The sequence below is a fragment of the Canis lupus genome, chromosome 12, assembly GCF_048164855.1.
Source record: "Canis lupus baileyi chromosome 12, mCanLup2.hap1, whole genome shotgun sequence".
Classification (NCBI taxonomy): Eukaryota; Metazoa; Chordata; class Mammalia; order Carnivora; family Canidae; genus Canis; species Canis lupus.
In genome coordinates this window covers 44,504,165-44,528,597 of record NC_132849.1, presented here as the reverse complement: position 1 = coordinate 44,528,597, position 24,433 = coordinate 44,504,165, and the positions used below count along the sequence as shown (strand labels likewise).

The 24,433-nt window shown below is 50.0% G+C and overlaps 1 protein-coding gene across 7 annotated transcripts in view; it reads right to left on the bottom strand.

The window, feature by feature from the left end:
* CIB4 (calcium and integrin binding family member 4) overlaps window positions 1-18,541 on the bottom strand; it is a 50,819-nt gene extending 32,278 nt beyond the window's left edge. For 5 of the 7 annotated variants that reach the window (XR_012004603.1, XR_012004602.1, XM_072770773.1 and 2 more), the window contains exons 1-3: window positions 18,403-18,541; window positions 17,923-17,957; window positions 10,992-11,088 (exon numbers count right to left, since the gene is read on the bottom strand). Coding sequence is in view for 5 of the 7 variants with exons in the window: in XM_072770773.1 (XP_072626874.1) it covers window positions 10,992-11,088; window positions 17,923-17,957; window positions 18,403-18,456 (186 nt within the window). In the remaining 2 variants the exon portion in view is untranslated. The remainder of the gene's footprint in view (window positions 1-10,991; window positions 11,089-17,922; window positions 17,958-18,402) is intronic. The other 2 variants (XM_072770774.1, XM_072770771.1) reach the window with 1 other exon arrangement.
* Between the last annotated feature and the right edge of the window lie 5,892 nt (window positions 18,542-24,433).

Genomic DNA, 24,433 nt, shown 5'->3' with positions numbered 1-24,433 from the left:
TGATGAAGTTGTCAGAAAAAGATCTAATGATGCTTGAAAATGCAGGGAGTGAGCCAGCTGCCAAATTGCCCTCCCAGCTCTGCCTCTGCCTCGGGGAGTCGGGACCCTCCCCCTGGAAGGAGGGGGGAGTCAGTGCTGGCAGTGGAGACTGTGTGACTATGGACCGCTTGCTCCTCTGCTTCCCAGCTGTGAGTGGAGACAGTAACTCCCTCCTCGCCGGTTACTCTGAGGATTAAATGAGATGGTGTATACGTGACATCCCAGCACAGTGCCTGGCACAGCACAGATTTGGGGGCAGGTGGGGAGGATGGGACAGGGTAGCCAGCTGGCCTGAACTCTGCCGAAAGTACCACAGTGGCCCTGCCTGCAGCCCTGGGTCTCCTGCTCCTCTGGGGGGTGGGGAGGGGGCACTGGATATTTATCTTGGGAGGCGGTGCTTGAGAGCCTAGCTTACTTCTCTCCTATGAGATAAAAGGCTCAGAGTGACCTCATGGCCCATGAGGTGGGGCCTCAGGGTGGAAGCCTGGGAGGCTGGGCTGGGGTGCTCGAAGGGCAGGACTGCCCCTTTGTTCTCTCTTCTTTCTCAGTGGAATATTTGTCCCACTCAGGAGTCTGGGCCCTAAGGGTGGGCCACGGCTTGGGGACTTGAGGTTCTGGCAATTTCCAGGCCTGCTACAGGAGTCCAAGATGCTGGACCTCACTACAGGCTGCCCTGGCATACAAAACACACATATGATCTGTCACCAAGGGAGAGCTTGGGAGGGCATCTCAGCTAGAGATGGAAAAAGCCATTCCTCCCTCAGCTGCCAACTGTCCAGGCCACCAGCTCCTTCCTCCTCCCACCACATATGTGCACAGACCCACACATGGTGACCTGTTTGGTGACCATGATTTCACCTGCCCCCAGAAGATGGAGAAGAAAGAACAGAAGTATTTTCGGGATTGTGTGGCCTTGGGTGGAGCTTTTAACTTCCACAGACTCGGTTCCCTTATCTGTAGAATGGGGATGTGAAGCTGTGCTTTATAGACCTGCTGTATGAATCAAATGCAGCTGAACATGCAAAGGGGCTCATGACCATGAAGCACGTGACTCATGGCAGTAGACATTTGGGGCTGGAAAATAGAATTGCTATAACCACCCAATCTGCTTCCTTTGTTAGCAAGCTGGGGAGAACATCTGAGGGGGGTACCCAGGGCAGTGGCCTAAATACAGCCTGGGGATTACCACTGGGTCCAGCTGTCTAGGCCTGGGTGGTGGGTAATCAGACACCTCCTCCTGCAGGCAGCCTTCCCTCCGTACTCCCAGATCTGGCCTCTGGCTGAAGACATATACTCAGAAGACTGCCCTGAACTCATGGGAGCCGAGAGGTGAATGTTAGGAGCCGGCAGGCCAGCTCCTCAGGGATCTCACCTCAACAGATGTTTCCTCAGGGGATGGTGGCAGCTCAGAAGGTGAGGCATGGAAACAGCGGAAACAGTCTAGTCTGGAGCAGGAAACCTGAGATCCAGCCTTGGCTTGGCCTCTGACTGGTCCTGTGGCCTTCCATGTGCTATCTGTGGGCCTCAGTTTCTTCAGCTGTAAAGGCCTGTCCATCCTTGGGAGATGTAGTGAGGTGGTAGCCGTGCAAAGGCTCTAACAAAGTTGATCCAGAAAAACATACCAGGAAGACTCCCAGAGTCCAGATCCTGCCTTCCAACCCACCTGATCTCTTCTCAGTTGGATGGGCAGATTCAAAGTCTCTCCAGGAATGCCTTCTCCCCCTGGAAAAGGGACTTGGGAACCCACAGGCCTCGAGACCCCTTCCAGCCCTCTGAAGGACGAAGCAGGATGGTCATTTATAGCAGCAGAGTTTTCGCTGGACGAATTGCCTTCCCTCCTTGACCCTCTGTTTCTCCAGCTGTCAATTCAGATAAATTGCAGCGAGCCAAGGCTTCTGAGAGAGTTGATCTGCAAGGGTTTCTGTGCCAGGCCCCAACCCTGGACCAGCTACAGGACAGCACTAGGGAAGTCCTGCCAGAGCCCTCAGAGAGGGATGCCTCGACTTGCCTGGCTACCGCAACAGCCATTCGGCATCCTAAGAAGTGGGGAGGAGACCCTGACAGAGATGACCAAATGCCTTGGACTGGGTCTCTCCAGGCAGCACTACACCCCCTCAAGTGCCTGAATGTGCCCTTCTGAGGCCCAGTATTTGGCAATGGGGTCAAGGATCTGAGCTCTGCAAAGCCCCCATGGTTTGTGCAAAGCTTCCTGTTTGTTCTTTACCCAGAATTCCATGAGAATGGAAGCTCCTGAAAGCTCACTCAGTGCACAATGCATGGTAAATAATAACTACTTAGAGGGTAAATGGATGAGAACTGGGTGCAAGAACCCCATTCCTCAGGTTGAGTCCGCAAATGTGTCTCATCCGTGGGAATTTCTCCCTGGTAATGAAATCAACTGGACAAAGAGTATCATTTGCCAGGGGTCCTTGCGGGGGAGGGGGCTCCCAGAGTAGCCTGGCTCAGCTGGAGGGTGATATGGGGACAGGAAGGGGAATGAGCAGCACAGGAGCTCTGAGGACACCAGCCGATTGGAGCATTCAAGAGGCTGGGAGTGGGGAGCAGGAAAGTTCTGGGGGCAGCTGCTGTGTGTGGCATATTCTGAGACAGCTAGAGTGAGAGAGGCTGTTTTCGTAATGCTCTACTGAACGTTGGAAATGCAGGTGTTATTCCTGGGTAAAGATGACAGGTTGAACACTTGCATCTATTTTCATTCTCTCTGACACCCACTACAACTACAGTATAGGGAGTTTTTAGAGGTATCACCCACAAAAACAGAGAATGCAAGAGAACAGCAGGCTCTGACATACACAAGAAGCCGTAACTGACCCAGCAGACAGAAGAGAGCTCAACCCTGAGCCCCCAGTGAGAGAAGCTGGTTAGCAGCCTTTTCTACATCCCAGGATCCTTGAAAGGCTCTGGAACTGGAAGGACCTGCCCACACTGGATATACATAGAGGTCAGGAAAGGAGGATTGATTAAAAGTGTTGAAAGTGTTCAAGTTCTAGTCCCCTCTGCTCCACGCTGGGTGGCTGGCCCTCCCCACCCCTGCACCACATTGGAAGGTTATTCTCTGGAGAGAGTCTAATAGGGGCTTTCTGCATGGGGCGGGGGGGGGGGTGGTGTCAGCCACATTGAGAACTGGGGAATAAATAAATACACAAGCACTGAAGTCTGAGACCCCAGCAGTCCTCCTTTTAGACTTTCCCCCTATCCTCTCTAGGGAGACCTCAAGAAATAGCCTCCTTGGCTCCCCCTCCAGGGGAGCTCCCAGTCGAAAGCCTACCAAGGGACTTCAGCTTTGACACAGCTCTAGCAACACCCCTCCCCCCACACACACACACTCTTCATTTCTAGCAAGCAAATGATTACCAGATAGCTAGAGAAGACCTCTGACACAGAAGACGAAGACCCAAACAAGCTAGAGGGGAGAGCACCATGGAGAAAAGATTCGATAAGACATTATATTCAGGAAAAAGAAGATACTATTTTAAAGCAGAGCGGGGGGGGGGGGGGGAAGAGGGCCCTTGGAAATTAAAAGCACAAGGGCAGAAGTGAAAAACTAAATTAAGGTTGTAGGTAAAGTTGAGAAAAGCTCCCAGGAAGAAGAGCAAAGAGATGCAGATGAAAAATAGGAGAGAAGAGATAAAAAGTAAAGGGCCGATCCCTGATGTACAACAGCAGGATATTAGAGTTCCAGAAGGAGAGAACAAAGAAGACACGAGGGGGAGAGTTATCAAAGAAAACGATCCATGGAAACATCCTAGACCTGAATGACAGTTTGCGACTGAGTGGGGCTTCTGTGTGCCCCGTACAAGAGGAGGAGGACCCACACCAACTCACATTATTGGGAATTTCAAAACCCTGGGGCCAAAGAGAAAAGCCTGCAAGTTCCCAGAAAAGAAAAAAAAAATCAAGTTACAAAAAAGGTCAGGAAACGAAAGGCTTTGGACTTCTCAGTAACAACAGTGAAAGCTAAAATGCATCTGAGCACTGCTTTCCCAACGTGAGGAAAATTGACAACCAGCTGATAGATCAGTTCCCCGGTAATCTCTTGATCAGGTGCGAGGGGAGAATAAAAACATTAATCAGCCATGTAAGGTGTATGTAAGGTGGCAAGACGTTTACCTCCCTGAGCCCTTTATCAGGATGCTATTAGAGGATGTGCTCCACCAAAACAAGGGAGTACACGGAGAGAGGAGAGCGGGGAATGAAGATCCAAGGGAAAAGTGACCAAAATCTAGGACAACATGGACCAGGCTTGGAGGGCCACCTTTCTCTTGGCTCTGAAGGCTCCAAGAGAAATTTCACCAAGAAAATGGAATGCACGTGAAACATCTCAGTTCTGAAACCTTTAATTAGAGATTTTTAGGTGATCGGCAGAGGTTTGGTGTCAACTTAATGATAAGTACACAGAAAACTAAGCGAATGATTACATCCAGGAAAGACAACAACAGAAAATGTGCAGAAAGGGAAAAGTAACCATAGTTCATTTCCTGGCTCAGCTCCCAGTAGCATATGTAGTCATCATAAGGTAAACACCGAATACCGATCTAACCAAAATACTTATGTACCTGTACTGGGAGTGATGTGGGGGAAGGAAGAGCTAAACCTCTTCTCTAGGGGGAGGTCAAAGGCTGGGGTATTAAGAAGGGGCCATACAAAAGCACTCTCCAAAGACAGAGATAAGAACCAAGAACCAGCTAAGAGCTGCAAATGGTTTCTTTCCAGAGAAGGGAAATGAGGATGACCCTTGGAGGGCATCTTGACTCTTGGCATGCATAAATAATTTTGATTTAAAAGCTAAAAAAACCCAAAACACTTAAATAAAAAAAATACACTCCCATCCATGCCCCCGTGACTCTGGTAATTTCTCCAAAGCTTGAATAAGCATGAGGACTTTTGATTTGCTGAAAGCCTTGGGAATGGGTTTTTTGCAAGCTATACTAAGCAGATAGACCCAGCCTATAAGCAGGCATCAGAAAGGTTCAGAAAAACTGGGGATGGATAGAAGGAGCCAGAAGCTCAGGAGCCATACCCACAGAGCCTCCTGATGCCTCAGGCAGGTGTCCTAGGGCCTCTGTGCTTACAGAGTTGATGCTGGGAGGCAATGAGAAGAGGCCAGGCTTTGCACACACCACCTGCCCTCAGGAACCCTGGAGGGGGAGGCTGGGAGAGGCCAGTGTGGGAGCCTCCTCAGATCTCCCCCAGGTCCTACTACCCTGGCCGGGGCCCCGGAAACCAGAAACCCAGGTCACACTGTGCCACTACTCATCCAAGTTTACAGAAAGCAACATCACTATTTACAAGAACAGAAACATTGAGCTAATTCGCTTTTAAATACACCAAAGAAAGCCGCAAAGAGAAAACAGAAACTTCTGAGTGCCAAAGGACCACTGTATCCCTGTCATCAGGCTTTTCCTACTGCCCTCTGCCGCCCAGGCCACTCTCTTGCCTTGTTCTCTGCTGATGGGCAGACCCTTCCCAATATTAACCAATCCATTTTTCCACCAGTGAATCCAAGTTAAGAAAATAGGACTTTCTTCCCAGACCATTCAAACCCCTGAGCCAAGTTATAGCCATCCCCGGAGCTCCCTGGGGCCCAATTCTCACAGCCTTTTCCAGAGACGTGTTCTGGGCAGTGTGAGTCACGCAGCTCCCATCACTGGGCCCACAGAGGATACAACAGGGACACTCGGGCCCCCACCCCCCAGCCAACCTCTCCTTGCTCATTTCGGGAAGCATCTTCCCCCTTTGACCAAGATTGGAAAGACATGGAAGGAAATTTAGTCCTAGATCTCAGTCCCCAAAAGCCAGTCTGAGGCCCGGTGATGATCAGTGATGATGATCAGTGACAAAGTGCTTAATGACCGGTAGCAAAAGCAGGAAAGTGAAGACAAAAAGAGACGTGTATAGAGAGAACTGTTCTTGCTTCTGGGATTAGATCCTTTTTATAGTTTTGCTCTAAAATGAACATTTTTAAGAAATGAAATGATGGTGATTGTGGATCACGTAGCTTTTAAAGTCCTTACTTGGCGAAATTGGAAAGTTGGCATCACCAGCTCCTCTTCCTCAAAAAAAAAAAAAAAATTTGCGGGGGGGGGGGGGGAGAATTTTATTAGACTCTGAAAGTCCAAAGTCTGGGACAAACCTTCGTCACCGATATAAAAGAGAGTAAGAACAAGTCCCAGGGCCAGAACCACAGGCTCAGGTGCTGAGGAGAGCACCAAGCATGGGGTACAAGTCCTAAATGTGTACCAGAACATCCCAGCTAGATGCTTGTCTGGCCCACCTCACGCCCCTCAGCGATAGGGAGCTCGAGCCCTCTGCACATAGCTCTACTGATTAGAAAGTACTTCCTCATACTGTTGAGAACTCTGCATTCTTGGATCCAGACCTATACCTGGGAGCACCTAGAACCAGACCTCTCACCTGCAAGAAAACAGGCTCCATGCGGCACCCCTTCCACCCTGTTTCCTTTGCTTGGGGTCTATTTGCTTCCTCCCAGCCCAAATCATTCCTCCTGGGAAAGAATGGCTAGCAAGTGAGTTCTTTTTTTTTAAATTTAAATTCAATTTGCCAACATACAGCATAACACCCCATGCTCATCATATCACGTGCCCTCCTTAGTGCCCATTACCCAGTCACCCCATCCCCGCACCCACTTCCCCTTCCACAACCCTTTGTTTCCCAGAGTTGGGAGTCTCTCATGGTTTGTCTTCCTCTCTAATTTTCCCCACTCAGTTTTCCCCCCTTCCCTTATGGTCTCTTTCACTATTTCTTATATTCCATGTATGAGTGAAATCATATGCTAATTGTCTTTCTCTGATTGACTCGTTTCACTCAGCATAATAGCCTCCAGTTCCATCCACGTCAATGTAAATGGTAGGTTCATCCTTTCTGATGGCTGAGTGATATTCCAGTGTATATATAGACCACAGCTTCTTTATCCATTCATCTTTCGAAGGACATTGTGGCTCCTTCCTTAGTTTGGCTATTGTGGACATCACTGCTATGAACACTGGGGTGCAGGTGCCCCTTCATTTCACTACATCTGTATCTTTGGGGTAAATCCCCAGTAGTGCAATTGCTAGGTCCTAAGATAGCCCTATTCTAAACTCCTTGAGGAACCTCCATACTGTATTCCAGAGTGGCTACACCAGCTTGCATTCTTACGAACAGTGTAAGAGGGTTCCCTATTCTCCACATCCTCGCCAACATTTATTGTTTCCTGTCTTGCTAATTTTAGCCCATTCTCACCAGTGTAAAGTGGTATCTCATTGTGGTTTTGATTTGTATATCTCTGGTGACGAGTGATGTGAAGCATTTTTTCATGTGCTTGCTGGCCATGTGCAGGTCTTCTTTGGAGAAATGTCTGTTCATGCCTTCTGCCCATTTCTTGACTGGATTCTTTGTTTTTTGGGTGTTGAGTTTGATACTTTCTTTATAGATCTTGAATACTAGCCCTTTATCTGATATGTCATTTGCAAATATCTTCTCCCATTCTATAGGTTGCCTTTTAGTTTTGTTGACTGTTTCCTTTGCTGTGCAGAGCTTTTTATATTGATGAAGTCCCAATAGTTCATAATTTTGTTTCCCTTAACCAGTGAGTTCTAACCCAGTTCTTCTGCTCCTGGCCCAGTGTCCTGTCCCCTCATTCTCTAGATGTGGCAGTGGCTAAGTGTCCTAAATCCATGAGATGGTTCTGGCTGTTCAGAACCAGTTGGAAAAGGAACAAAGAAACCAAAATGGGAAGGGGGGTGGGGAAGCAACATACAAAAAAGTCAGTGTGATCCCAACACTTACATATCTGCTTGGAAAAAATTACAGAAGGAAATAAGGCAAATTGATCATTACAATCATCCCTTGAGGTGGGCAACCTGACAGTTTTTATTGTATTTTTGCTTTTCTGTGTTTTCCTACAATGATCTGGTTTTTATGTGTACAATAGAGTGAAATAACGACCATTTAGAAGAATGAAATAAGTAAAATTACAAGTAGGCTTGTCCCGAGACCCCATCTCAGTGCCCAGCCACCATCTAGTGAAGCACTTTGGGGTCCGGTGCTCCAGAAGTGGTCAGGGCTGGTGCTCCCTGGGGGCAGGGGCTGCCTGCACACCCTCCCACAGGCTTCCCACCACCATGCTGGTGCAGAGGACTGTGACTCATCCTTGCACTTGCTATTACAGGGCCCAGCGTGAGCCCCTTGTTTTACAGATAAGGATTCATGCTTAGAGGGAGATGTTATAGGCGGAGTGATGGAACTGGGCCCTGACCCAACCCTCTGATGCTAATCCAGTGCTTGCTCCTCTGGGGCTCAGGACAGGGATGCCAGGCCTGAATGGAGTATACTGGAGCCATGGGGAGTGCTGGCCCACCAATCACCTAGCACATTCCATCCCAGCCATCCAGGGTCAGTCTTTGTCAGGCTCTCCCCTTGTGCCCCCAGGACACTTTGCAGACCCAGGCACACTGTCAGCACCAAGCCAAGCCCTGATCAGAGGTGGAGGCCCTGGTTAGAACTGGGGTCAGACCAATGTTTATAGCAGCAGTGTCCACAATAGCCCAGATGTCTATCAACAGATGAATGGATAAAGAAGATGTGGTACATACATACAATGGAATACTATTCAGCCATCAAAAAATGAAATCTTGCCATTTACAATGATAATGTAAGCGAAATAAGTCAATCAGAGAAAGATAATTATCATGTGATCTCAGTCATATGTGGAATTTAAGAGACAAAATGGGATCACAAGGGATGAGAGCAAAAAATAAAACAAGGTGGAATCAGAGAGGGAGACAAACCATAAGAGACTCTTAACCACAGGAAACAAACTGAGGGTTGCTGGAGATGAGGGGGTGGGGAGATGGGGTAATTGGGTGATGGGTAAGGACAACATGTGATGTAATGAGCACTGGGTGTTATATAAGACCGATGAATCCCTGACCTTTACCTCTGAAACCAATAATACGTTACTTAATTGAATTTAAATAATTTTTTAAAAGATTTTTTAAAAAACATTTTTCTCAGGGAAAAAAAAAAAGAGAGAGAGAGATAGGGTCAGAGCAATCCAGGCTCTGCAAACATGTGACCTGCGGTCAGGTGCTTTGAGCAAGCCTCTCCAGGCTTCCGTTTTCTGATGGGTAAAACCAGGGCAGAGAGTATTTGACAATGATTAGACTGGGTGGTCCTGAGTTTATACCCATGTTTCACATTCAAATATTTTGGGACTGCCCAGTGACACTGTCCCTGACCTGGAGAATGGAGGGCAGAAGCTTCCCATCTGGGCTGCCCCTCAGCCCTGGTCCCTGAGTGGAGAGTCTGGGTGAAGGACCGGTGTGAAGGACCCCCCAGCCGGCACGTGTATGTGTGTCTGAGCACATGTAGGTGTGTGCACGGGTATGTAGATGGGGGGGTGGGATGTGGAGGCGTGCCTGTGTGGGGGTGGGGAGTGCATGTGTGAGCAGGGGTACCAAAGGACAGGCTCCCCATTTTGTGTCTGGCACAGGCACATTCTCCAATTATTTCTCCTTTGAGATATCAGTCATTTCTTCTCCAAGACCCCAGCTCCCAGCTACCCATCCTACTCCCCCCTTCACACCCCTTCTTATTCCTTTATCTTCTCTGCCTCCATCGCAAGCCCCTGGCTCTGTGCTCTTTCTCTGTCTCTGCCCAAAACAAGGCCCATCACTTTGGAGAGGCCACATCGCCCTAGTTGAACGTGTGCGCCTTCCACCTGTGCCCTCTCCCTTATGACCTCCTTCCCACCACCCGCTCCATGCAGGTCCCTAGCCCTCTTCCAAGAGGGTGCCCACCTTGTTCCAGACAGAAGAGAAGATGGCTTCCCATTGCACAATGACAAATTCAAACCCTTATCCTGCTGAGATCAGAATGAAACATCGGGAAGCCTGACACCACCACGATTTGTTGACCTACATTGCCTCTCTCTACGCACTGCACACATTTTAGTAAAAAATCTTAGAATTGATTGGGGAGCCCTTTTATGGTACACCTCTGCGCTCATCCCGGTGCTTTGGAGAAAGGGCAGGGCCTATTCAGAGCAGGAACAAAAAAACTCAAGGATGGTCCTTAAAAGGTTGGGAGTGGGGGGCACTGATAGCTCACGTCAGCACAGCCAGTGGAGTGCAGGAAGCCTTGGGGAGCACACGGAAACAACTCCCAGCCACCCTCAGTGCCCCGCCCATTTCACAGATGGAAGAAGGCAGGTTGAGATGATAGTACCTGAGCTCTGAGTCCTGCTCCTGGCTTCTCAGGGAAGAAACTGAGAAGGTTCTTAGTTCTTCTAGAAAAACCCTAGTCTACTGAGGCAGCCTGAGCAGAAGAGAAGGGCTGAGGAGGGGGCTGGGCACCCGGCCAGCGGAGGCACCCTGGCTTCCCCAAGGCCCATATGGTTGTGCAGAGCCTCCTGACCTTTCCCATTTCTCTGGTTTGGGGCATAAAGCATAGCAGAGAGCTGGCTGGTGCAGGGTCCTCTGGGTGGGGTGTGTGGGATCAGGTAAATGGTCCCAGGAAGCTGGTGCTGGGCCATAAGCTGAAGCTCAAAAGGGAATCATAGGCAGGACCCTGGAGACTCAGCCAACAGGGCCAGTGGGAGCCTTAGTGAAGCCTGCCACCTTCACGGATGGTGAGACCTGGAGCAAGACACATTGCCTCGGGACACTTTGGCCTCTGCCCTGTGAAATGGTGACAGTCCTCACAGCCTGTCCTGCCTCCAGGGCTGATGCAAGGATGGAGTGAGGCCAGACATGTGTGTGAGAAGTGCTGAGAAGCCATGCCTTGCTGGGCCCCATGCCTGGTGGTCCACAGCCCCTCTGGAAAGGCTGCCACCAGACCGCCCCAAGGCCAGAGGGGCCGCCCCTCCCCCAGTGTCCTCAGCCCCTTCATGGACCCCAGTGGCACACCCCACCCCGCCCCCATGCTGCACTCACCCTCAGGGCTGGCAGGGAGCTGACCTGGTCTGTGGTCAGTGTTGCCTCCTTGTAGTACTTCCCAGGGGGACAGAGCTTCAGGAAGGTGTCGTGGATGCTAAGGAGAGAAGCATAATGAGCTGGGGACGGCAGACCACATGGCCCTTTCCTGCCAGCCTCTCCAGAGGAAGGGGACTTCGGACTGAGTGACATAGTAAAGGCCGTTAGACATCATCCCACTCTTCTAGAAACATCCTTGAGGACTCCATTGTGCCCAGCACACAGTGGAGTGGGGGGAGGTGCAAAGATGAGCCGGGTGTGAAGAAAGGTATGTAAGTGTGCTCTATGGCATGGAATACACTCCACAAGTGTTATAGAATGTCAGAGCTGCAAGGGACATCTGTGGTCCCTCAGTCCAGCCCCTCACTTGCAGATAGAGAAGCCAACGTGGCCCCGGGGAAGCCAGAGTGCCACCCCAGGCCATCTGCCCAGCCCTGCCCTTGGCCCTAAGAAAAGAGGTCACACGCTGGGTGTGGCTGAGCCGGGATTAGAGCCCGGCTGCGAGCAGCCAGCAGACCACAGGCCCCTCTCGCCCACAGCCCAGCCCCACAGACCGCAGGACTACGCAACCTGCCTATCTCCCCACCATCAGTGTTCGTGTTGTAGACCCACATGGTCATGGAGGCTTTGCTTGTGAGGGAGAGACGGAGTGTGAAGTGGCTGTGTGATCGTGTGGGGGGAGAGGGCAGGAGCCCCAGGCTCCCCTCACAAATACATGAGGATTAAACAAGAGGAAGCCTATAAACCTCAGCACTGTGCTTCCCCCACCGTCCAGCCTCTCAGCTCAGCTCAGTGCTAGGAGGCGCACATCTGGCCAAGCTAATTCACACTCAGGAGTGAGTGACTAACAGCCCCTCACTGTCGTTTGCAGGGTGTGAGGTCTTTTAACCCAAATGAATCTCTGATTGGTGGGAGTTGGGGACAGGTGACTCAGTGAAGAATTCAGAGGGTGATTTTATAAGTGGAGATTTGGAGGTAGAGAGGGAGGGGCTCCCCCTCCCAGGCCCCCTCCCAGGGCCTGTGCCTCAGTTTCTCTGGCCATGGTAAATGGAGATCCAATACCAGGAGAACTCAGAGCCATGAACGGCTCCCCATCTAGCCCCTCATGTTTTCACAGCTCAGAGACTGAGAAAATGTCCCCTGGATCCCGGCTGTGGGAGAGCAACGAGGATATCAGCTGTGTCCGAGTTCCTATTCTGTCTTTCTACCTCCTGCCCGGGCCCTCCTCTGCTCTGTCTGGTGCATCCCACCCTCTTGCCCTCTGGCTTCCTGATGCCTCCAGATGCCCTTGGCTCAAGGGAGGCACCCGCTGGAGACTGGAGGTGGTGAGAGAGCTGGGTGGGGAACTGTCCCTCCCTCCCCCTTCCAGCCTAGGTACTCAGGGCCATGTCTGTCTGAGCCCTGGCTTCCACAGCTCCCGCTCTCTACTGGGCACCTCAGGCTTGCGGGGCAGTCCCTCAGCCTCTGAGCACACTCCCTTTGCTATAAAGGCCCTTCAAAGGCCCCCGCTGAGTGTCCTGCCTGTCACCCCCTTCCTGCTGGAATGCTGCCAGAACTGTCAGGGGGACCCATGTGGACCCTCTAGTTGTGTGACCCAGGCAAGCTGCTTGACCTCTCTGAGCAGAGACACCTGGGCTCCAATCCTGACTCTGCCCAACGGGGAGATAATCTCCATCCCTGGCTCTATGCCGACGCATGAGAGGGGCCTGGAAACAGGAGCCAGAGTGGTGCATGGCTAGTGGGGAAGGACAGGCTCCATCAGCCTCGTAAGGGGCCCTGGACTGTCACCAGAGACTGCTCTGACAAGTTGGGGGGAGAGCTGAGAAGCAGGTCATGGAGTGGGTGAGGGGAAACGTTCCCCAGGAAAGTATGGAGGGCACTGAAGAGCACAGAGGGGGAAAGGCAGGCCATGGGCCCTGGAGTGCGGGGAGGGCTGCGGCCCCAGTCAAAAGGAGCATTTGATCATTGTCGTCCTTAGAATTGCTGGCCTGAGGTGAGAAAGAGCAGACTGACTTTCAGTAAGGTGCGCTGAGTTTGAAGACTTCTCTGAGGCCTGGGCACCCTGGTGGCTCATTAGGTGAACGGCTCCCTTTGGTTCAGGACATCTGGGGTCCAGGATCAAGTCCCTCATCGGGGTCCCCACAGGAAGCCTGCTTCTCCCACTGCCTATGTCTCTGCCTCTCTCTGCGAGTCTCTCATGAATAAATAAATAAAATCTTTTTAAAAAAATAAAAATAAAAAGCCAAAAAGGAAATCCCTGAGGCCCTGCACCGTGAGGCCACCCAGAGCAGAGCCTCCTGCTCCCCTGGCCCCCCCGTGGTTCCCCAGTGGGAGCAGCCTGCGGCCAGCTGTCAACTCTCACAGATATTTTTCACCTAACCTGCATGACAGACTTGCAAGGAAGGAGCCATCATCTCTCCTTTACACATGAAACCGAGGCTCAAGGAGGTAAAATAACTTGCTTCAGGTCCCATGGTGGTACGGGTTAAATCCAGAGCTGCAGACACTGAAGCTCTTCACCGCCCCCTCCAGCCCCCAGGGAGCCCAGAGAAGGAAGGTGTCAGGAGCACCCCTGGGGGGACCAGGTAACTGCCACTGCCTTCCTCTCTTATTTACCAAGACTACGCGCTGGATGCGCTCAAGCACGTTTTCTCCTTGATTTTTCCAACATTCCTGTGGGACAGGTGTAGGAGTGGTGATTTCTAAAGAAGGGTAAACTGAGGCTCAAGGAGCTTAAAGGGTGTGCCCAAGGTCTTAGAGGTTGAGAGAGAGTGGGGGCCGAACCCCACACCAGGCTCTGCAGGCTGCGCCGCGCACCCTTAAAGGATCCTCCCCCACCCAGGTGTGAGCCTGTCAGCCCCGCCCCCTTGGAAAGCTTTCTGGGGAGGGGTGTGGTGGGGAGGGCCTTGCCGGGACTTCATGCCTTCCCAGGCCACCGAGTGGGTGGGCTGCCCGCAGATGAATCGTGGCTGCATCTCGGCTGCCACAAAATGTTCTCCTCCTCCAAATATGGATCAGCCGGCTCTAAATGGAACTCTGAATTAATCACTAATGGACTCAAGAGTCAAAGCCATTTGAAAAACTCACACATTCAGCCTGCCAGAAATCAAGGAGCCTGTGCTATGGCTCCGCCCCCCCCCCCCCCCCCCCAGACAAGGGGAGGGACTGTCTGCGGGCTGAGGCCCGGAGACAGGGAGGCCAGCCCTGCAGCTCATGCTCTGGGGGACCTTGGACCTGCCATATCCCCTCTTGTGCCTCAGTTTCCTCTCTGTAAAATGAGAGACTTGGTGACCTCCACTGCCCCCTCTGGTTCAGGCATCCTATGACTATTTCTGTACCTTTCTCTGCACCCTTGCCTCTGAAGCCCTATTTAGTGATGGTCAACTGGGTCCCACATCGGGGAGCCTGTGAAAGTACCCTGTACCCACCCCTAGAGACTCTCATTCAAGGCCAGGGTGGCGGCAGGACCTCTATGTTCTATGAGCTTCCAGGCTCCTGTGTTCCTGGTAGGATGGACAACACAGCTCCAGTGCCAGCTTCCATTTCTACTCCTTTCTTCCGGGCTCAGGTCCCTGGGCCCTGGGGTCAATAGTCCTTTGCCCTACAGTACAGCCTGCAGGTATTTTATAAATAGCCCTATCTCTAGCCTGAAAAGGTAGCTTTTATGATCTGCTCCTTTCAAGCTGTGTGGCTTGGGCAAACCGCTTCATTTTCCTGAGCCAGTCTCCTCATTTGCAAAAAAAAAAAAAAAAAAAAAAAGGGGGGGGGGAGGCGGATAATAAAAGCATGAAAATAATAGCTTGCCCACAGTCAGCACTGATCCACACACCCACTGATGCCTCTGACCTCTTTTTGATCATTTCCTTTTCTTTTTAAATTTATTTATTCATGATAGTCACACGGAGAGAGAGAGAGAGGCAGAGACACAGGCAGAGGGAGAAGCAGGCTCCAAGCACCGGGAGCCCGATGTGGGATTCGATCCTGGGTCTCCAGGATCGCGCCCTGGGCCAAAGGCAGGCGCCAAACTGCTGCGCCACCCAGGGATCCCTTTGATCATTTAATCGTCCTAATAACAACCACGTGAGGTTAGGTTCCAGTACTTTTATCTCAGGCTTTTTATAAGTGTGGGAACAGGCTCAGCAAAGAAATTCACCCACGGTCACGCAGCGAGAAGTAGCAGAGCCCAGCCTCAAACCCAAGCCTTTGGCTTGAAGAGAGCAAGCTTGTAACCACTGTGCCTGCTGACCTGCTGGTGCTCCAAGAGGACCAAGTGCTAATGGCCAGGATGAGGCCTGGAGGCTGGAAAAGGCTGGGACCTCAGGGGTGCTGAGAGGAAAGAGTGGCCCTCATGGCTGGGTCAGCCTATGGCAGGGGCTAGGGACAAAGGTCCAGGCTCCCCACGCAGACAGACCTACCTACAGCCCGAGATGGTGACCAGAGTAGTCCCTGAGCAGTCAGATACAGAGCAGTCAGCTCAGACTGAGTCAGGCCTACCTGGGCTCCAACCATGGAAGTCTAAAGGAAACCACATGTGCCCCTCTGGGTCATGCCCCAGACACCGAGTCCTCAGCTGTGGCTGCAGATGAGGACCTGGAAGGGCCTTTGCACTGAGCCCAAAGGGACATCTGGAAGTCAAGGACTTCTCGTGGAGCAATTTGATCAGAAGTCAGGGAGGATTGACTTGGAGCTGAGGCCGAAAGGGACTTTGCTCTTTAAAAGACCAACAAGCCATGAAAGAAAATCCCCACAGGCAAGAAATTTAGGGTGGACAGACCCCTTCTTGGAGAGCCCAGCCAAGGCAGCCTGGGATTGGGAAGGGGCTGGCTCTAAAACCAGAGTCTGTCACATGTGGTCTGCCCCTCCGGGGGTGCGTCATCTGCAGATCTAGTGACCAGGCCCTTGTGTTTTATGCAGGTCACAGATAAAAAGGTGGGAAAGTAAAAAAAAAAAAAAAAAAAAAAAAGATGGGAAAGTATTAGATGAGGGCAGAGCCACCCTCATCCAGAGGTTACTTGTGTCTATTAGTCTCTTGGATACTTTTTCCAACTGGACTGATCTCTCCAACTGCACCGTCATCCAGGCTGTATTTCTTTGTCACATTAATAGGAAAATCACAGCACGTCTTCAGAGGCCACATAGGACAATTGTCCAAAAGTGACGGGGTTTAGTCTAGCCCAAATTGGCCACTCTCTCCCACAAGCACTACGTGCCATCAGCTCCCTAAACCACTACAAGTGCCACTGGGTGTCCATTTCAAAGCTGCCCCTTTACTTTGCAGACAACAAAGCCATGCTACCACCGATGTTGTCAGTGGCCCAGGTCTCCTCCAAGAAGCTAACCTATGGAGCACCTGGGTGGCTCAGATGGTTAAGCATCTGCCTTTGGCTCAGGTTGTGATCTCCAGGTCCCGGGATTGAGCCCCACGTCAGGCTCCCAGCTCAGTGGGGAGTCTGCTTCTCCTCCCTCTTCCTCTATTCTGCTCATCTGCACCCTCACCCCTGCACCCTCACCCTCACCGTCTGTTTCAAATGAATAAATAAAAAATCTTTTTTAAAAAGAAGCTAACCTATGACCAGCGTGCGTGTGTGTGTCCTTCCAGACATGTTCTCTTTGCGTGTGTATGTGTATGCACATAGAAACTTTTATTTTACAAAAAAGGAAGTATCCTGTATATACCAGTCTAGTTTACCAAAATAACACAGTTTATTAATTTGTTATAATGGAGCACATCCTCCAAAAGCTTCCTCAGACAAGATGCAAAAGAGGTCATTTTAAAAAATAATTTGCAAAAAAATAAATGAAAAAAATAAAAAATGATTTGCAAGTCAAAAAAGTTACTTCACTTTCACTCTTGATTAATAGTTTAGCTATGACTTAATTCTAGATTGGGATTTTTTTTTCCTTATGGTTTTGGAGGTCTTTAGCCCCTGTCTTCCAAGTCCCAAACCATTCTGATTCCCAGTCCTCTGTATATCTTTTGTTTTAGTTTTTGTTTTCTCTTTGGAAGCATTTAGCATCTTCTCATTATCTCTGGTGTTCTGAAATGTTATGATGGCATGGTTTAGCACAGGTTTTTCAGTTTTCTCTTCAAATATCTAGTGTCTCTCAGCTTCTAATTCATACCTAACAAGTGAGGCTGGCAAAAGCCAACCAGGGGCTCATCCCAGCTTATCATGGGGCCTGGTGGCCCTGAGGCAAGAGCCTGTCTGCTCGACTCTGTCCAGTTGGGCTCCTGTCTTCTGATGGGCCTGGAAAGGGGTTCCAAGCGGATGGCAGGGCAAGAGAAGGAATCATAGAAGACTTTCAGTCACCTTTTCTGGACCTGGACACACCATGCCGTTCATTCCCTCTGCAATCCCATGAAGAGGGCATCTGTGGCCTCTCACACTGCATGACACCACTTGTCTTTGGCCCAGAGCCTTCCCTGCTGGACAATAACCTACATGACAACAGGCACTGTGGACTCTTCCCCGATATGTTCCCAGGGCCCTTGCAATGTCTGACACATAGCAGGCCCGGAAAAGAGGCTTGGAGAGGGAGCTAGGTCTTAAAGCACATCCAGGTTTACCCAGCCAGCTTCAAACCTGTTTCCTAAGTCCTTCCTCCATTCCCCCATCCCCCTAAGTAGCCTCATCCACTTCTGTGATTCTGTGAAGAAATCCTGCCTTGGAACCCCTAGTGGCTTAATGCCTGAGGTTTTGCTCAACTTGGCTTTTGGGCTTTCCCAGCTGGGGTCTGTGCCAGTCTCATTTCCAGGGTCTCTGCCTGCCCTGTGCCAGTCTCATTTCCAGGGCTCTACAGTGCTGAGTGAGGACCACACTCAGGAACCAGAATGAGATGTACCAGGACGAGAGCTCAGCTCAAGGGCAGGGAAAGGGGCCCCTCTACTCACCACAGGATTTCATTTCTGGTCAGGAAGGTCAGAGCCTACAAAAAAGCACAGAGAGGTGACCTGCCCACTGCGAACAGCCCTGCTTTGGCTCCCCTGGGGAGTGGGGAATTTGAGGGACTGGGGAGGAGATGGCCATTCTCTTATCCCGCAGCTTGCACAATGCAGGCACCCCAGTACTCGGCCATGGATCCCCCCAGTGGTTGGAAGAGGAGCAGAGGGTGCCCTTCCTCCCTCCCCAGGCTTTGACAGCTTTAGGAAGGAGCATGCTGTCACAGACTGGGAGAGAGGATTGAAATCAAGCCTCAGGCCCTGGGCTTTGGAGCCAGAGACAGATGGGGGAGGAGGCCTCAGAGGACTGGTCTGCCTCTTGCTGATGCAGGTTTAGCAAAGGCAACAGCTTCCACGACCCTTCCACTCATCCCACCTGCCTCAGGAAGCTCCCCCCAGTTTTGCCCAGAACATCCTGCCTCATCCACCCACCTGGTATTCTTCAAGGTCCTCACAATGCATCTGGTGCCTCAAACATTGCCCCATGCTGACCCCACCCTGCTCTCTGCCTGCAGGAGAACCTCAGCCCCAAGGGCTGAGTACCTGAGGAGACCTGGTGATCCAGTTGCCATGGTAGCCTACATTCCACCTTCTGCCCATTCTACTTGAGCCTCTGAGTGGGCAAAGAAGCAGATTCTTTTGGCTCCCAAGGCTAATTGGGAACCTATTGTGCCCCAATACACAAGCAGCAATCAGAAAGGCAACCCAATAGCAGGGTTAAGGATCATCCTGTTGGCTCAAGAGTCACCCTGGTGGGGTTCAAATCCCAGCTCTGTCACATTCTGACAAGACACATAATCTTGGACAAGTTACTCAACCTCTCTGGATCTTAATTTCCTCATCTGTAAAATGAGGGTGTGGGATTGTTGTGAGGATTATCTGAGTAATACAGGTAACAGTGTTGGCCTATGATAGGTGCTCAATAAGGTGAGTTGGCTATTAGAACCCTATCCCAAACACTGTGCCAGGTTTGGGGACGCAGTGATGAGTAAGCAGAGACTCTAACCTCAAGAAGTGACCAAAAGAGTGCAGAAAAAGGCATTCGCCCCATCAGCCAGGGTCCCCGCAGGAACAGAGGGCACATTCAGATCAGGATAACTTGAAGAAGTCCTAGTAGCCCACAATGGCAAGGTCAAGGTGTGGAGAGACCACCCCAGGAGACCGCAGAATCTGTGTAACTGTGTAACTGCAGAGCTGTGACCAGTCCTGGCCCAACACACATAAAATATATACCCCAGCATAACTCTTTCTTCTTCCTCTGCTCTCCTGTGAGGACAAGGAGCAGGGTAAAGAGTGAATCCGCGAAGACAGAGAAGTCCAGCACGAGCCATCAATGCTACAGACCAGGAGGGTCCTCCCCAAACCATGTGCCCTGCCCCTGCGTCTGTATGCTCACCCTCCCTGCCACCCTCAGTCTCCTGGTTGAAGCCCATGTCTTTCCACACACTCTCCTAGGTAAATATCCCAGGGACTTTCTGATAGAGTTAATTTATATCCCCAGAAATGCGACTGCTCATTTTTCCTCATTGATCAACCACAGAGACAGAGCCTGATAGAAGAAATCCAGGATTTACTTGGGGACACAGATAGGGTGGCCACAGTGTGCCATGTACTTGCCTTGACCCTGGGAGAGATGAGTGAGTGGTTTTAGCCCGCAAGAAACAAATACTTGCTACACACACACACACACACACACACACACACACCAAGGGAGATTGAGCAGATATGACCAGAGGGTTAACAGTACAGAATTATGGGGGTTCAGGAGTGGAAACATTGCTGGGCAGGCCATCTAGGCAGCAGCAGTTATGTGGTTGTTACTAAGTCATGGTTAAGAACATAAGCAATCTGCACCGCCTTAGGTGGGCCATGAAACTTCTAAGCTTCAGGTCCCTCATCTGTAAAATGGGAACAATAAATCCCCACTTTATAGGAGGATTGCAAGGATACAATTAAATGATAGGTTTATAAAACTTTTACTTAGCAAGGCACCTGGTGCATAACGAGTGCTCAGTAAAGGGTAAATAATATTATTACTTTTAAAAGTTGGGCCTGGGAAAAGGGTAGGATTTTTTAGCAGGCAATGTCAGTCATTAAATCCCATCTTCTGGTAAGCCCTCTGTGCTCCTACTCTCATTTAATTGAGCAGCTTCTCTCTGCCAAGAGTGTGTGTGAGGTGGGCAGGGGGTGGCTCCGCCGTTCTGGGGAAGGCATATGTGGGTGCGGCCCAGCGATGCTGAGGGGTCACTCAGCCAGCCAGCAGGCAAGTGGGGATCTGCAGCGTGGCAGTTGGCGGCCTAGGGATTCCCATCTCGCAGGGCAGGAGGCTAGTGAGCCACAGAATCACACCCTGAAAGGCTGCTTCCTTCTCAAGCCTGGCTCAGTACCACCCCCCACCCCGCCCCGTGACAGCAAGGTGCAAGTGGCAGCATGGCACTGGCTGGTGTGTCCTTTAACACCTGTTTGACACTTGCTAAATGGAGAAAAACAAACTAGAAAACAGTCCTGCTACTCAGAGCTTTTAGCTATGTACTCAACCACTGTTTATCGAGCTCGGCTGTGGAGATCGTGAAGAAGACGGGCCCTGCCTGCGTGGAGCCAGGCACGCGTAGGAAAAACACCATCCCCTAGATAGTGATGACACTGTGAAGACATAGAGCAAGGACAGGGGGTGTGTTGGAGAGGCCCCCCGGGGAGGCACCCTTTGAGCAGAGGCCTGAGTGCCAGGGAGAGGTGAGCCAGTCCAGAGCAGTTTGCTGAGCCTGGGAGACAACAGCCTCCAGCTACACTTAAATAGCACATTGGTTTTTGTTCTATTTGTTTACATGGTACATTCCTGTTTGAAAATGATGCAGGTTTGCCATTTATAACTGTGATATAAAGCTTCCTTTATAAATATATTTAATTAAAAGAAATAGGAGCCCATTTAAAGAAAAGTATTAAATAAATAATCATACAGGTGGTAAAGGAACATGCCAGAAATCACAAAGGTCTTTCTGTGTCTCTGTGTCCCTGACTCTGTCTCTTTCTCTCTCTCTCTCTCTCTCTCACACACACACACACACACACACAAACAACATTTGCAAACTCTACCCTCCTCTCTCCTTTACTTTTCATCCCTTAAGTCGTCCCTAAAATGCTGCACACCCTCACCCCCTACGCAAACTCTGCCATTTCTTCCTACAGAGGATTTTCACTGGTTCCTACAAATAACAATAGAAACAATGTCACCTTACATTTGCATATCCCTCTGTAATTCCAAAATACTTTTCTGTGTACCACCTCATTTGCCCAATCAAGAAATAGAAGCCTATGTTCCTTTAAAAAAAAGGGGGGGGGAGAAGAGAATTCCCCCAAACTCATCCCACCTTCAGTACACTAACCAATCAGCATCCCCACCTGCCTCCAGCCTGTTGAAATTCAGACTCCTCCCAGCTGGGGTTTTGAAAGGGGTGTGATTGAACAAGAGAGCAGGCCCAGGCCTGCCCAGGCTGTTCTCTGTCCTTTATTTCCAAGGTTTGTCACTGCACAAACCCTCCAAACTGTCCTCAGGGGATGGAACATGTTCTTTGCAAAGTTTCTGTCACCTTGAAGTGAATTCTGCAGATTTTAAACTGGCAACCCCTGGTCTAACCTTGATTTAGATATTTCTTAAAATCCAAAGGGGGCTGAAAAGGAAACGGTATCCAGAATATATAAAGAACTCTTACAACTCAACAACAAAAAGACACATAACCAACTAACCAATGGACAAAGGATCTGAATAGATATTTCTCCAAAAAAGACACACAAATGGCCAATGACTATATGAAAAGAAGCTCAATATCATTAGCCATCAGGGAGGTGCAAGTCAAAACCACCGTGAGATACCACTGCCCGTCCACTAGGATGGCCAAAACCAAAAGATATTAGGTGTCAGGGAGGCTGTAGAGAAACTAGAATCCTCATATGCTGCTGGTGGGAATGTTAAATGGTACAGCCACTGTGAGAAAGAGTTTGACACGTCCCCAAACTGTTAAGCAGAGTTACCATGTGACACAACGATTCCACTCCAGGCTATGTGCCTAAGAGAAATCAAAACACTTGTCCACATGAAAACGTGTACATGAACGTTCGTAGCAGCTGTCTTCATAATAGCCAAAAACTGGAGACAGCCCAAATGTTCATCAACTGACAAATGTGTAGATAAAACGTGGTATATCCGTACAATGGAGCATTAACTGGCAATAAAAATAAATGAAATATTGATAGTACAACATGGATGAAGCTTAACAACATTCTACTAAATGAGGGGAGCTAGTCATCAGAGGCACATATTATATGATTCCACTTACATGAAATGTCCAGAATAGACAGATACATAGATGCAAAAAGTAGATTAGTGATTTCCAGGAGCCAGGGGGAGGGGAAATGGGGTGGGGGGCAATTTACTGCTAATGAGTAAGGGGTTTCTTTTTGGGTTGGTGAAAATATTCTAAAATTGGATAGTGGTGATGTTTGTACAACTCTGAATATAGTAAGAAATATCAAGTGGTTCACTTTAAGATTGAACAGTGGAATATGTCAATTGTATCTTAATAAAGCAGTTATTAAAAACAATTTCAAGGAGTGTTGATGCCCCAACCTAGTGACTGGCACATAGCGGGCCCACCATATATATTGTGTGAGGAGTACATAAATGAGATTATATTTTTAAATAGTTTCAGATCTGTTTCCTCAGCCTGTGAGTCTTTTAGCCCAGAGGGTCCCACTCACTGTGGTTACTCAGTGGTAGGGCAAGGGTAGATCTTGCTGGAGCAGGTCATTGTCCAGCTTTGAACATCAACTAGATTTTTTTTAAAGATTTATTTATTTATTCATGAGAGTCAGAGAGATTGGCAGAGACATGGGCAGAGGGAGAAGCAGGCTCCCTGCTTTGAGCCTGATGTAGGACTCCATCCTGGGACCTTGGGATCATGCCCTGAGCCAAAGGCAGATGCTCAACCAGGAGCTGAGCCACCCCTGGGTGCTGAGCCACCCAGGCATCTCCCACTAGATTTTTGTTTGAGTTCCCAGCAACCAAGCAGAGTGGAAAGCCACCCTTTGTCTGGAAAAAGGATTTTCTAAATTCCTTTGTTGTGGCAAGAGGCAGGCCTAGGGATTTAGATCCTGGACTCAGTAGAGGCATCCTCAAGCAGGAAGAGAGGAAAAAGAAGGAAGGTTTACCCTCCTGGTCTTGAGGACAAAGAGAATGGAGAAGATAGCTAGGAAGTCAGACCGTCATGAGCTCCCTACTTCAGGATGAAGGTGCAGGGGTGTTTAGAAATGTCCCTGGGACCGGAGAGTCCTGGGAGCTTGAGTCATGCTTCCCTGAGCTCATTGATCATGGAGTGGGGTGGGGGAGGGAATCTGACACCTCTAGAAGTCTGTCTGATGTTCAGCCCATTTCCAGTATAGTGCAGAACAAAGTTGGCTGGGGAGGCATGACCAACGCAGGACCCCTGGCCTCCCTGGCCATGCAGAAGTTCTCATGTGAGAACTTCCTCTCCCAGGGAGAGGATTGAAGAGATGGAGAAAGACCCAGCAAAGGCCTAGCCAGGATGAAGAGCCCAATAAGGTACATTTCCAGGGACAAATGGGACACCACAACTCTCATAGTACATGTCAACACATTTCCCAGAAGGCCAGGTCATGCCTTGTGGAACTCCAGTAGAAATCCATATATCTCCACATGTCCAGGGGAACCCCCTCATGCACCCAAGATACTGACGTGGGGTAGAGAAGTGGGTACACCTGAAATTCTGAATAGTGGCATAGAGGGGACTAGCTCATCCAAAGAGACTATTTAAACCAGTTCTTTCATTTTCTATTTACATTGCCCTGGGAGGACTAGGATTGTGATGGGTAATGGATCTAGAAACAGAGTGAATCTTGAGTAGGTGGAAGATTACAATGGGAAATAAATCATTCAACTTTGAAGACACTGAAATATTATTAATGGAAAGTTTAGGGGTGGAAGCTTGAGCAGATTCAAGCAGTTCCAGAGAATAAACTCTCTTCCCTTTGCACACACTCAGAAAAGACTCCACAGCCAGGCCAGGAGGAGAATGCTGAAGTATGAGCAGCTGGAGGGACCAGGGAAGCCATGGAGAGCTCTAACCTAAGGAAGGCTGATCCAGCTGGCCCTAGTGATTATCACCGGATGAGTCTGCTCACTGACAGCAAGGGGGAGGAAGAAGAGGGATCCCGGCCTGCCTTACACACCCACTGCCTTCAAGTGAGATGGCTGCTCCTTATACCACACATCCCCTTCCTTTGTTGTACCAGTCCTACCTAGGACCAACTCAAGGGCACTTTTCCTGCCTCTGTGTCTGCCTTCCAGGGGGGAGGTAGAAATGAGCCTATGTTTGGAGGAAACTGAGCCTCCTGACAGATGAGTAGGGATCCCCAGGCAGTGGTAGGAAGGAGGTAGATATAACGAAGA